Source organism: Nothobranchius furzeri, chromosome 2 (genome assembly GCF_043380555.1).
Source record: "Nothobranchius furzeri strain GRZ-AD chromosome 2, NfurGRZ-RIMD1, whole genome shotgun sequence".
NCBI lineage: Eukaryota > Metazoa > Chordata > Actinopteri > Cyprinodontiformes > Nothobranchiidae > Nothobranchius > Nothobranchius furzeri.
Genome location: NC_091742.1, coordinates 80,277,738 through 80,291,239, shown reverse-complemented (window position 1 = coordinate 80,291,239; position 13,502 = coordinate 80,277,738). Strand labels below are relative to the sequence as shown.

The 13,502-nt window shown below is 40.4% G+C and overlaps 1 protein-coding gene across 2 annotated transcripts in view; it reads right to left on the bottom strand.

Moving 5' to 3' along the window:
* Positions 1-26: 26 nt before the first annotated feature.
* Positions 27-13,502, bottom strand: part of LOC107376988 (adenylate cyclase type 2) — a 32,133-nt gene continuing 18,657 nt past the window's right edge. The window contains exons 12-26 of one of the 2 annotated variants that reach the window (XM_015946336.3): positions 13,185-13,216; positions 12,794-12,847; positions 12,466-12,529; positions 12,206-12,303; positions 11,955-12,039; positions 10,155-10,292; positions 9,933-10,010; positions 9,577-9,752; positions 6,549-6,633; positions 6,307-6,465; positions 6,063-6,209; positions 5,838-5,945; positions 5,545-5,659; positions 5,298-5,422; positions 27-1,111 (exon numbers count right to left, since the gene is read on the bottom strand). In XM_015946336.3, the coding sequence (XP_015801822.3) occupies positions 977-1,111; positions 5,298-5,422; positions 5,545-5,659; positions 5,838-5,945; positions 6,063-6,209; positions 6,307-6,465; positions 6,549-6,633; positions 9,577-9,752; positions 9,933-10,010; positions 10,155-10,292; positions 11,955-12,039; positions 12,206-12,303; positions 12,466-12,529; positions 12,794-12,847; positions 13,185-13,216 (1,599 nt within the window). In that variant the 3' untranslated portion in view covers positions 27-976. The remainder of the gene's footprint in view (positions 1,112-5,297; positions 5,423-5,544; positions 5,660-5,837; positions 5,946-6,062; positions 6,210-6,306; positions 6,466-6,548; positions 6,634-9,576; positions 9,753-9,932; positions 10,011-10,154; positions 10,293-11,954; positions 12,040-12,205; positions 12,304-12,465; positions 12,530-12,793; positions 12,848-13,184; positions 13,217-13,502) is intronic. The other variant, XM_054747442.2, reaches the window with a different exon arrangement.

Below are 13,502 nucleotides of genomic sequence, written 5' to 3'. Positions count from 1 at the left end.
GAAACGCGCACACGGTACCATATGTCTATGATCAGTACATGTAGCTTTTTATTGCTTTATAAATACAATAGAAAAATATTTCCATACAGTGAACACACAGATTCACAGTTCTTCACCCTGACAGAAACATCACAGAAGAGGAAAACCAAATAAATGCAGCATGAAGATTTTTGTTAAAATGCTAAAAAAGTGCAGTTAGGTTTATCATGCAGATTTTCATGGCATAGTTTAACACGTACATATCCTTCCTGTTGATTAAACGTTAGTTTGAGTCATTAATGAAACCATATTTCCCAGCAACATGGTCTCAGTGAAGCAGAGCCACCAGTGACTCCTGAACTTTCACCAAATCAGGTGGAAAAGCTGACCAAACTGGTCATCTTCATGTCATTCCAGCTTCATTTTAAAGTTTTTTTCCCCCACCCATTGAATTTTAAAGATGCAACATTTTATGTATTTAAACAATTCTTTACCAGATTTTTTTATAACCTTTAAAAACACAAAATGATCTGTACCGTTTTAGTGCATTTAGACATATCTAAACCTAAGGCTTCTTGCACATGAAAACAATTATGAACAATTCCTTCATATTAGTTTCATTTGTTGTTTGAAAAAGACTATTTATGTAAAAGTGAACCACATTTATATAATAATATTGATGCACATTGTCATGTGCATGTGAGTCAGCCATAGTAAAGATCCTGTAAAAAAACATAAAAAAGCATATTTTGGAGTAAATGCTTGTAGGATATTACAGTACAGAGTCAGCATTGTGATACGTCCACGAGCTGAAAACTCCTTCAGTTGTAGTCTCATGTGCAGGATTGTTTTAGTGTCCCATCCAAAGACAAAGGCAGCCACTTTGCAGATGAGTGTTGATGCATTTCAGCAAGAGTCTTTCGTATAAAACCAGAACGAGTCCTGTAGTGTGTTGTTGGATCCAACAGACCGCTGCAGCTTCATACAGTAAGCCGGATCAGAACTGAGGAGATGACTGATCTGTGTTGACATAGTAGGTAGTCAGCTCTCCTTTGCCCTTCACGTTGACCTTTCCACGGAGTGTGACGTCGTATCCTACACTCTGGACAATTTGAGACGTCTCTTCTGTAACCTGTCAACAGTAAAATAAGTAAATTTTATTTATATAGCACTCATCACAGATATAGAATCACAAAGTGCTTCACATAGATCAAAACAAAGTGTCCAGACTGTCAATGCTACATAAGGATAAAGGAAGATCATTCCAGAGTTGGGGTGCAACAGTATGGAAGGAGCAATCACCTTGACTTTTATATCTGGTCTGTGGAACTTCTAGAAGGTTCTGGTGTGTGGACCTGAGGGCTCGGGTTGGAGCATACGGCTTTAACAGTTCAGTAATATAGGGAGGAGCTTGACCATGTAAAGCCCTGAATAGTCAGAGTTCTAAAGTTAACGGGTAACCAGTGCAGAGACATCAGAATAGGAGTGATGTGAGCTCTTCTGTTTTCTCCAGTTAGGAGCCTTGCTGCAGAGTTCTGGACCAACTGAAGCATTCAAGGGCTTTTTGTTAAAACATGTGAAGAGTGTGTTACAGTAATCTAGTCGGGAGGAGATAAATGCATGGATAACCATTTCATGTTCATGTTTTGACACCAACCTTCACCGTTTGGAGATATTTCTTAAGTGATTAAAAACAGTTCTGGACCAATGTTTTTGAGTGGCCTTCAAGAGACATTGGTAGGTCAAAAGCATCAGACACTGTAACTTCTGTTAGAAAGGTACGACCTAAATCAGTTCCAGAGATCCCCACCGAGTCACCAAGTCAGTTAATTAAGGTGCTGCGATCAACAGTGTCAAAAGCTGAAGAACGATCCAACAATACAAACACTGTGATTTGCCCGTTGCCTGCAGCCATCATGATGTCACTGGAAACTTTAGGAAAAGTTGTTTCTGTTGAACGCTTTTTACGAAAACCACATGGGAATTTGCCAAAACTGTTGTGCAGTTCCAGAAAAGTAATCAGCTGATCTATCACAACATTTCTAATATTTTAGCGATAAAGGGTAATTTAGAAATGGGTCTGTTATTTTTAGGCTGAGATGAGTCCAAACTTGTTTTTTTAAGGATAGGTTAAACAACTGCATGCTTGAAAGCAGATGGTTCAGATTTAGAGAAAAATTAATAAAATCTACACTGCATGTTTGAAAGCAGATGGTACAGATTTAGAGATAAATTAATAAAATCTACACTGCATGGGCCAATTTGGTCAAACATCCTAACAAAAAAGGTAGTAGGAATAAAATCAGAGGGCATGAGGTTAGTTTCATGTGTTTATGAATGAGGCAAATGTCTTGGAAATCTACTGGAGTAAAGGTGGACCATGATTGGAAGGAATGTGATTCGATGGGAGAGGAAGTAAGCTGCTAAATATTTTTAACCACTTGTTTGATGATTTGGTTTCTAAATGAGCGGAGGTAAACTAAAGACAGCTTTTGAACATTCTTAATGAGCTCATCTATTCCCTAGTGGTTGGTTCGCCTACTGCTGCTTGCAGCGCACTACACAGAAACCAGTGCGACTGTGTTGACATGTAAAGGAGCACATTGAACTTCAGCCATCTCGGAATAAGGCTGGTTTTACTTGATGAACTTCAAAATGGCAACAGTTTACTCTGTTACCTGTGATCGTTGCAGGAAACAGAAAAAATACAAAGGGAACAGGTTGTCTGCTGCTAGTTTAGCATTTACACATGAGGATCTTTATAGGACCTGTGAGCAGTGGTGCATCCAGAAAACCTTCAAAGGCAGGCCAGGGAAAATTTTTGGGGTGGCACACTAAATTAATTACTCTGAGAGGATTTAGCACAGACACATATATTCACAGACCCCCTATTGGCCGCTCGGTTGCTGGAAATGCGGTCGCCATCTTAGATCAGTCAACACTAACCAAAACAGCAGCAGTGAACAGCTCTGTGCAGATCATTCTTGCTTTAATCAGCGGACTATTGAGACCATAGCTTGGTCTCAGCCTGCAGCCTGTAGCTGTACATTGTATTGGTCCTTCCAATGCATCCAATATATTTGCCTCAAAATTGAGAAACTATTAACTAACAAATACAAACAATTATTTTTGCGATTAACTGACTAGTTGAATCATGCATTCAGCTGCTCTGATATAACCAGTCAGGACATTTGCTTACTGAGGTAGAGGTAGAGGTAGAGGTAGAGGTAGAAGAAGAAGAAGAAGAAGAAGAAGAAGAAGAAGAAGAAGAAGAAGAAGAAGAAGAAGAAGAAGAAGAAGAAGAAGAAGAAGAAGAAGAAGAAGAAGAAGAAGAAGAAGAAGAAGAAGAAGAAGAAGAAGAAGAAGAAGAAGAAGAAGAAGAAGAAGAAGAAGAAGAAGAAGAAGAAGAAGAAGAAGAAGAAGAAGAAGAAAGTATCATTTCTACAGCGCCTCTCAAGATAAAAATCACGAGGTGCTTCACAAAAACAAAAAATGTCAAAATATAAAAAATAATATAGAAAATGATTAAAAATATATTTAAAATGAGGGAAAAAATAGACAATTGTGATTAAAAATGTAAATAAAGAGAGTGAGTCAATAGGAAAGAGGGAAATCAGTGGATCCTGAGGAAGGTGGAATAGGTGGGGAGAGCAGAACAAGGAGAGGGGGATGAAGGTCACACCAAAACCAGCTTGAACAAATGAGTTTTCAGCTGCTTTTTAAAGGAGTCCACTGAGTCCACTGATCTCAGGCTCAGGGGGAGAGAGTTCCAGAGTCTGGGGGCCACAGCAGCAGATGATCTGTCACCTTTGGTCTTTAGCCTGGTGCTGCACAACCAGTAGGCTTTGATCACTGGACCTCAGGGACCTGCTGGGGGTGTAGGGACTAAGAGGATCACCAATGTAAGATGGTGCTTGTCCATGTAAGGCCCTATAGACCAGAACCAGGATCTTGAAATGAACCCTGAAGTTGACTGGCAGCCAGTGAAGCTGGAGGAGAAGCGGGGTGATGTGGGTGTGTTTGGAGGACTTGGTCAGAAGCCAAGCACAGGCATTCTGAACCACCTGTAGACGGTTCAGGGAGGTTCTGCTCAGACACGTGAAAAGAGAGTTACAGTAGTCTAAGTGTGAGGAGATGAAGGTGTGGAGAACTGTCTCAAGTTCAGAGCGGGACAGAATGGGGCTCAGCTTAGCAACGTTCCTGAGATGGAAGAAGGAAGAGCGAACAAGAGAACTGACATGAGAATCCAGGGTGAGAGCTGGGTCAAAGGTCACACCAAGATTCCTGACAGGGTTTGGTGTGAGAAGCAAGCTGACCAAGAGAGTCTCTGACTTTGGGAACCAACTTGTCTGGGGCACAGATGAGGATCTCAGTCTTATCTTCATTCAGTAAGTGTAGTACAGGCCAAAAGTTTGGACACCTCTTCTCATTCAATGTGTTGTCTTTATTTTCATGACCATTTACATCAGGAGATTCTCACTGAAGGCATTAAAACTATGAATGAACACATGTGGAGTTATGTACTTAACCAGAAAAGGTGAAATGAGCTTGAGCTTTAAGAGGTAGTCACCTGAAATGGGTTTTCCAACCGTCTTGAAGGTCTAACTCTTGAAGCTCATCGAGAGAAAGCCAAGTGTACAAAGCAGTGATCAGAGCAAAGGGCGGCTATTGTGAAGAAAATAGAATATTCAGTTATTTCACCTTTTTTGGTTAAGTAATTCATAGTTTTGATGCCTTCAGTCAGAATCTCCTGATGTAAATGGTTATGAAAATAAAGAACACATTGAATGAGAAGAGGTGTCCAAACTTTTCACCTGTACTGTATATTGTTAGCCTGGTAAAGATTTTTCTACAATAAAATACACATTAGCGTGTGTTACGTTACAGCAAACGCACAACATTGGTGCGGTAAGGGTAATGAAATCGGCATCACTACTCTTAACATCACAGCTATCGGTACTAATAAGTGTTTGCGGCTAGCTAGAAAGTCCGCTTACCGTCCCTCCTTCTTGTCCGTTTTAGGAGGCTTGTGCATCACCACTGTACTGCCATGGAAGGCAGGTCTAAACTAGCAAATTTAGCATTGCAAACGTTTTTTTTCTTGAATATTCATAAAATGCTCCCAAACTTTTGTTTGAGCTTTTCAAGTGACACCCTAGCCAATCAATGACCAAGACTCACTGATGTCACATTTTCATTCTGGGTCGGCACACTAGGAGCCACAACGAAGCAGGGACTGACAACCCCCGTTACATTTGTCATCAACGATTTTGGAAGTCAACGTAATCGTGACTAATCTCAGCAGCACCAGTTCTGACCTGTATCCTGTTCAGCTCCCCCGTGCTGTCCATCCTACTGGCAACATTAACAGTGTTCCCCCAGATATCATACTGAGGTTTATGGGCTCCGATAACTCCTGCAATCACTGGGCCGTGATTTATTCCTGCCGGGACACAGCAGAGAAGAATCACTGAATATTGACTTTTACTAACCCGTCTATGAAAAAGGAGCGTTTATATAATATTACAGCAGCATCCTGTAGGGATGTATCTCTAATAGACTTACCGATCCGGAGTTTGAAGGTGTTAAATGAGTGTGTGTTGATTTGCTCCAGTTTCCCCATCATTGCAATTGCAAACTCCAACATGGAGTGCACATGGCTGTAGGACATGTCAAATTTCTGTAGGGGGAACCAGAGTTCACACCAAGGAGTCACATCAGCTGTTCAGAACATAAACCTTTAGTTTATTCCAGGAACTTTGAAATAAAAAATAAAAAAAACATCAGGAGACTGTTTTTTTTAGCTTTGGAAACTTAGGATGTTCTTTAGTTTTTGAACAGACTTTAAAGACACAAACCTTGTGGTCCTCTCCTTGTGGGGAGTGTTTCAGCCCCACAGCAGCCATGTAGGTGCTGCCGATCGTCTTGATTTTCTCTACAGATGAAAACTTGGGCTTTGAGAGCAGCTGTGTGAAAAACAGAGACAGACACAGAAGAAATAGGTTTAATCCTGATAAATAAACAAAACAATCTGCTGATTTTGAGAGTTACAGCAGTAATTCATCTATTTTATTCTGTCGTACCCCATCAAAGTCGACAATAATTTCATTGAGGAAGCGCAAACACTCCAGACCGTCCCCGTTGACGTTGCTCTCGGTGTAAAAGTCTTTGAACTCCGGTATGGATGCAAACATCACACACACACTTTCATGAGACTCGCTGTACAGGTCCTGAAAGACAGCAGTTTAGAATAAAAAAATGATCAGCTCACGTTGCAAATTCAGTCAGGAAATGGAGAACTAATCGGCGCCACTTTGTGATGGCTACTTGATTGCGAACGGTCTTGCCCATGAAGAAACAGGCGACGTGCAACGGCATGACGTTTTCTAGCAGGAGCTTGTTGATGTTCTCCATGGTCTCCATCTCATCCTGCTCTGCCTTGAAACAGCGCTCCAGCAGGAAGTCCACGCGACAAGTCAGCTCATCCTGAGAGACAGAGTCCACCAGTTTACATTTGTAGATCACACAAACACACACAAAAATCAACGATGAAACATGTGCACACACACCCTTCTGGCTAGTATGAGGCACACAATGTAAAAGATGACCAGCCAAATCCCAGACATGATCTGAGGGTCCTTCAGGACTCCGGGCCTGCGGAGACACAAACACACTCTTACGTAAGACATCACTCTAGTGCTCTACGTAAGGTCCATCAGACGTTTCCTTGTGTCTAAACCGAGTCCTGAGAGGGTCTGTCTCTATAGAGAGCTATTGAATAAACAATGGTGATCTGAAACCACACAAGGATTCACAACTTGAACCTTGAGCGGTGGACAAAAGACAGGAAATACAACACCCAGACGGTGTGATGTCCACATTCACTGCTCACTGAAGACTGGTGGAAAATGAGGTGTTTGGAAAAATGATTAAGGGTTGTTTTTAATAGTTTTATTCATTCTTTAGGGTTAAAAGTACAGGATTATGTTTACTAAGAGTCTAAATTTGATCAGAGCAGACAGTGTTTTTGGGTTTTGAGACATAAATGCATCAGTTATCAATAAATGTAAGATACGTTTACATTCAGGGTAAAAATAAAGTCAACCCTCTAAAGTTTGTCATAGCAGATCATAAAATGATGTAGATTAAAGCTGCTGTAGTAAATCTACTAAACAAGCTAGGGGTTTGAATGCAAACACAGTCATGGAACACTCACCCCTCCCCTTGGGTATTTTCACTGGTTCCATGTCCACTGGAACCATAAACCCACATTACCAGAGGAAACAAAATAGCGCTAAACACCAGTCACCATTTCCTAGGTTCAAACTTTTTTTGTTGTCCGTGACTTCAAATGGTGCTTTTTTTTTTGGTAGTTTGTCCTAAAGTTGAAGTGGTAGCAGCCGGCTCTTTCTCCTTCTCTGATATTATTGAGAGGAGAACTTCTCACACCAGTGGTGCTCTGCTGCTAAATACGCGAGTGTGTGATGAATGGAGGGTGCAGGTGAATGCAGAAGTGTGGCAGTTCGGTGAGACCAACAACTGGATGGCCCAGTGATTGCTTTCAGTCTGAAACATGGGAGATGTTTTTAGACAAATGCGAGAGAACCACTTTAATTATTTACTTTTTCATTTCCATAATATATTTATAGCCGTATCATAGTGTGTGTGTGTGTGTGCTCGTGTGTGTGTGTGCTCGTGTGTGTGTGTGTGCTCTGTCTTCTCGATCCCCAGTGAGTCGTGGAGGATGGCTGCTTATACTGAGCCAGGATTCTCTGGAGGTTTCTTCCTGTTAAAAGGGAGTTTTCCTCTCCACTGTCGCTGCATGCTTGCTTAGTATGAGGATTGCTGTATAGTCACTGACACTAGTCAGTGACTTGATGCAATTTGCTGGGTTCCTTATATAGGAAACATTATTTCTGATTGGCTTAATGAACTGTGAATTGGAATGTTTATTATGTGAAGTGCCTGAATTGAATTGAATGTTGTTAAGAGGCATGAAAAACAATGTTTTAAGCTATTTTGTTTTCCATTGTGTATTTAAACCATTAAAAATAAGATTCTCTGTCAAAAGATCACCACACCACATTTCCCCACCTCCTAACAAATGGGCATCCCCCAATACATGTGTGCATGTGGGTTTCATCTTTCTGCTTGTGTAATGACCGACGTCAACTCCATTGTAAAAGTTCTCTGAACTGAACATTCAGGGCGTTTTGCTGACTGTGACATGCTGTGTGTATTCCAAATACATGCCCGTGAGCTGCAAAGACCCTGGCCTCCGTTCTGCTTATTTATCCACTTCACTGTGTTTGGAGGAATTAAGAGGAAAATGGTCAGCCAGGTATTGATGAGTTAATCAACACATCTGCACATTGTCTCGTAGTCAAAGGATGGAGTTTAGTCAATGAGCTGGACTGGAGTAGGATTTATCAATATGTAAAAGTTTCCCAGTTAATATTTGTCAGGCCAGCGAATGACGTGGAGCGTTTTGTTTAGGCGATGCTTAGACGCTTGGTGGGCCCAGACACACAATGAACGTGACCATTCACCAATGAAAATTGTTTTTAATCAGCCTGCAGAAGCAGACCATGAGTGTTTCTCATGTGAGATTTAGTTATTTTCTGAATTTTATCAACATCAATCATCAACATACCGCACCACAACTGGTTCAATACTGTTCTGTCCCTCCACTGGTTTCCTGTGGGTCATAGAATACTGTTGATGTATTCATGGCACCATTCCCTCCTACATCTCAGATAGTTTATCATTATGTCCACAAAATAGAGAAACAAGGTCATCAGATCACCCGTTCGTAGATCTCCCCAGCTCAAGATACAAACAGTTCCAGTTCCAGTGATCACTCTTTTGCTGTGACTCTACTGGTCTCAGTTAGCAGGGTAAAGGTTAAAGTTCATGACAGTCAAAGTATAAAATGACTGATTCTCTAAAAAGAATACCACAACACAACTTTGTAATGTCTCAAACCTAACAAATGAATCACAAGACTTCTGGAAGAGTGTCCTCTGGACAGACGAGACCAAAGTGGAGATGTACCCATAACGTGCAGCACCATGAATGGAGAAAACCAACCACAGCACATCAGTACTAACACCTTGTAACAGCTGTTGGCATGGTGGGGGAGGGCTCATGATTTGTATTACTTACAGCTATTGAGTCAATCGTGAACTTCTTTGTAGATCAGAGATATAAAGTTTGATGTGAGGTCATCTGCTCAAGAGCTAACCAGGATCATAAAACACAGCAGCAAATCTATAATGGAACCACTCAGAAAGAAAAGAAATAAGGTGGTCAAAGTCAAGATCTGACTGAAATGTTGTGTTGGGACCTTCAGAGAGCTGCGTAGAAATAAATGTCTGGAGTCAGAACTGAAGGAATGATGAACCAAGGTTATTGCTGCTAACGCAAGTTCAACAGGCTAATGAATGGACTTTGTTTTTACAGTGAAAATTATTATTATTATACACAGAGACATCGTGTTCAATTAAATCAATAATAAAAATAACTATTTGCAGTCTTAATGCGGTTTATTTCACATGTTCAAACACAAAAATGCTCGTATTAATACCAGTCACTCACTTTGTGCCATTGTACTGCAGGTCAACAAGGTGGCTGGACATGGGAGCGTAAACATAAAGGAAGAGGGCCAGGTAGACCACCACAGCCAGGGTGAGCAGGAGTGCCTTCACAGAGAAGCATATCCTGATGAACATGAGGACACCCAGCATGGCCAGCAGGCAGCAGTACATGTAATACTGCATGTTTTCACAGACGTGTGGGTGGGGACAAAAACAAGTGCCAACAGGTTAGACGTGATGCTCAAAGTATGAAGAGTGTTCACTTACAACAATCTGTTCAATGGGAGTAGTTACAGCAGTCCCTTAAAGGACTTCTAGAACAATAAAAATGGATCACATAAAAGAAAAGGAACTTACAGGCAGAGCGTACAGTCTGAGCCCTTCTAGCTCCGTTGTGTTAGCCACTGAGGTGGAGTTGTTTCCAGGGAGGAAGAACTAGAGGAAATATACGACAAAAGATGACCGCTAAGTGATTTAATTAATATTATGTGTAATCACTTTATGACTGAACCAGATGGGTCAAATCCTGGTTTTGAGGGCCACTATCCTGCATGTTTTAGGACAAGAGATGATCCTCACCAAGTTGAGGATAGCCATGAGCAAGATGATGAGCACACAGAGAATGACCAGAAACATCCTGACCACGACTATAGTCGAGATCCCGTCTGACAGCTTTAGTAACCACTGGCCACACAAAGGCATCTTAGAGCGCCATTTCTGGAAAAATAAAATGGACAGGCACATCTTATACACAGAAGAAGAAGAATCACTAATCATGTAACCCTGGCTTTCCTCCGGATGTGTAACGTAATAGACGCGTTTTCGCCACAACCTCAGTGGGGTGCCCCTTCCTATCAAGAGCATTTCCGACATGCGATGGCGGTGAATGTGTTCCGTGTGATGACCGGAAAATTGCAAGATTGCAAAAAATTTGCCGGTTCATGTAATAGCAGCCAAGGAGAATAAGGACAGCATGTACCAAAAAGGTCTGCTTTTTTATCCTGGCCAAGAAGGCGTCACCGACAACATCCAATCTCTTTTTTTTAATAGTTAAGTAAAAGGAAATCTGCTCATGTCTTTTATTTTGAATTTGTTTGGATGCTTTATACTGCTCCTGTGTTTGATTTCCTGTCTGGTCCAATCTGAACAGTTGCATTACTGAGCGTAAAGCGTAAAAATAATAATCTTGCGATAAGATTGATATAACAACACAAGAGAGATGATACAATATATTGTGATACTAAAAGTCAGACGATATTTACAACGTTTAAGACCAAATTTAGTTGGAAGACTCAGGCCAGATGCTTCCAAGACACATCCAGTGTTATCGCAAAATCTTGTCAAGTCAGAATGACAGCAGTGAAAACTGCTGCCACCTAGCAGCCGGAGTTTGAATTGCACCACAAAAGAGAAAAATAGTAAATGTTTTTTTGTGCATGTAATGTCTCCATTAAAAATTGATACACTGATTTTAAATATCAATTTAGGCCCTGTCTACATGTGGCCGGGTATCTCCCAAAATGAAAGTATTTTTCTACGATTCGGACCGTCATCCACACGAAAATGCAGATTTTATGCAACAAAAACAAATCTTTTTCAAAACTATGGCTGAAGTGAAGATTAGCGTTTTTCAGTTTTAGGTGTTTCTGTGCAGACAGAAATAGCCAGAGTTTAAGGTTTCACGATGTCGCTGTCTGCGACAAAAATGCTGACGGCCCATGTAGCCATGTGTTTACACCACATCATGGATGCCCTCAGAGCTGTGCTCATGTCTAAGGAAGGTTTTTCGGCACAAACGAGCTAGGCGCCATGTTTCATGTTTTGTTGAAGTTAAGCAGGAAGACAAAATGAATAGGATTTGGGGTAAATAGGTCTGCCTACGGGTCTGGCATGCCTATGAATGTGCTTAACAATAAACTTATGCAGGTACATGTGCATGGAGGTTTTTCTAAAAACGAGATGGTGAGGCAGCTATTTTTTGGGAGGGCGGATATTTGTTTTAAAAAAAAATCCCAGCTAGGTGTGGACAAGGCCTCAGTAGCTACGTTTACATGGGTGCACGTAATCGGAATAAATGCCCTATCACATCAAAAATTCTTCATGTAAACATGTCAGTTGGAATATTCTAATCTAAGACGTTAAGCGTTGCTTACACATCTGATGGAAAACCGGGGAAATTTTTACAAATCTAATAACCAATGTCAAAACCATCACTCGTTTCAAAAACTATTTTTGAAATTACCTAATTTTAAGAGACAATATCTAGCCAGTAAATATCAAGAAAGCAAAAAGAAAATCAATACTCCTGATTTACACATCCGATCGTTCTGTTAGTTGGTATATTTATCATCAGTATTAATACACAAATGTCCTGTTTACCTCCAAGTATCCTGTGGCCGTAATCAACTGAAGTAGCAGCATTCCTAGAAACGTCACACCATATGATATTCCAATCTGATAGTTCCTGAAATATTCAATTAAAAATATTTGCAGCATTTACTTTTAAGAAGCAAAATTACATAAATTAGCAAAAAAATGAAAAAGGAAAGACGACACATTATTGTGGCATCAGCAGAATAGTAGATTTGTTCCAGAAATCACGTTTGAATGTATTTAAAAGGGCTACTTACATTTCAGACACGAGCATCTGGACAATAAAAAGAGTGATGAAGATCCCTGCAGCGCAGCTCATAGAGTGGTGTAAACCGGTCACCTCCGAGAGGCGAAACTGAAAACAAAACAGTAACAGAAGCCGATTCATCTCAGGTTGTACAGAGAAAGATAAAATCCTCATCTGTCACACAGAAAAAAGAAAACACTGCATGTTAAATTCTTTGTATACACTTGAGAACAACACTCCTTAAGTTGAGTTTAAGCTAAGAAAATCTACCTCTCTCTCTAATTTGAAGTCATTGAACAGCAGAGTCAACCAGTTGAGTTTCTTTGCTTTCTTCCTGAATTTAAAGAGAGAAAGAATCATTTGAAGAATTAGAAACACACACACACACACACACACACACACACACACACACACACACACACACACACACACACACACACACACACACACACACACACACACACACACACACACACACACACACACCAGATATGAGTAAAAATGACTTTAAAAGTGTAATCATTTCACAAATGGAAGTTAACTTGTTTTAGTGTATTTAGGTAGAAGATCGCTACAAAAACAATCGAGACACGCTCACCCGACAATGTCCACAGTGTCCACTGATCCCCGTATACTGCTATCAACTGACAGGCTGAGAAAAACAAAATAACATTACTAAAAAAACAGATTTTCTTTGGGAGATTTTTGATAGCTGGTAGGCAAAACTAGCAAACGACTGAGAAATTTCCCCACAGAGAAATATGTTATTTGGTGACACTGATGAGAAAACTCCGCCTACTTTTGGCGCTCTACAAAAAAGCTTTATTTTACACTGGCCACAAAAAGTTGGGACTTCACATGACTGAAATATCATTATGATTTTTCCACAATTACAGTTTTGAGAGATTTATGTGTGAAATGTTAACCTTATTATTATTTATTATTAATTCTATGATTCAACAAATCTCTTAACAATGCTTGGTACAAACCGGTTGGGGTTGTCACGGCCGTGTGGTCCTTCCTGAATGAAGCAGAAAACATTTTCCTCTTTTAAATATAAACAATAATTCATAACCAAACTGTCAGAAAAAATAAATAATAACCATCAGAGGTACAGGACTGTAAAGCCTAACTTATAATTCTCCGTCTGGGTTGGTGCGGAGACACGCATTCGTGGACAGAAAAGACGAGAAATGTGAGTTTAGTGGTATGATGAGGTGGAGGAGAATAAGGGACAAATTCATCCATGTTCAAAAGTCTCGGAAATACATTAAAACAATGTAAATTTAATAGTAGATACACTTTCT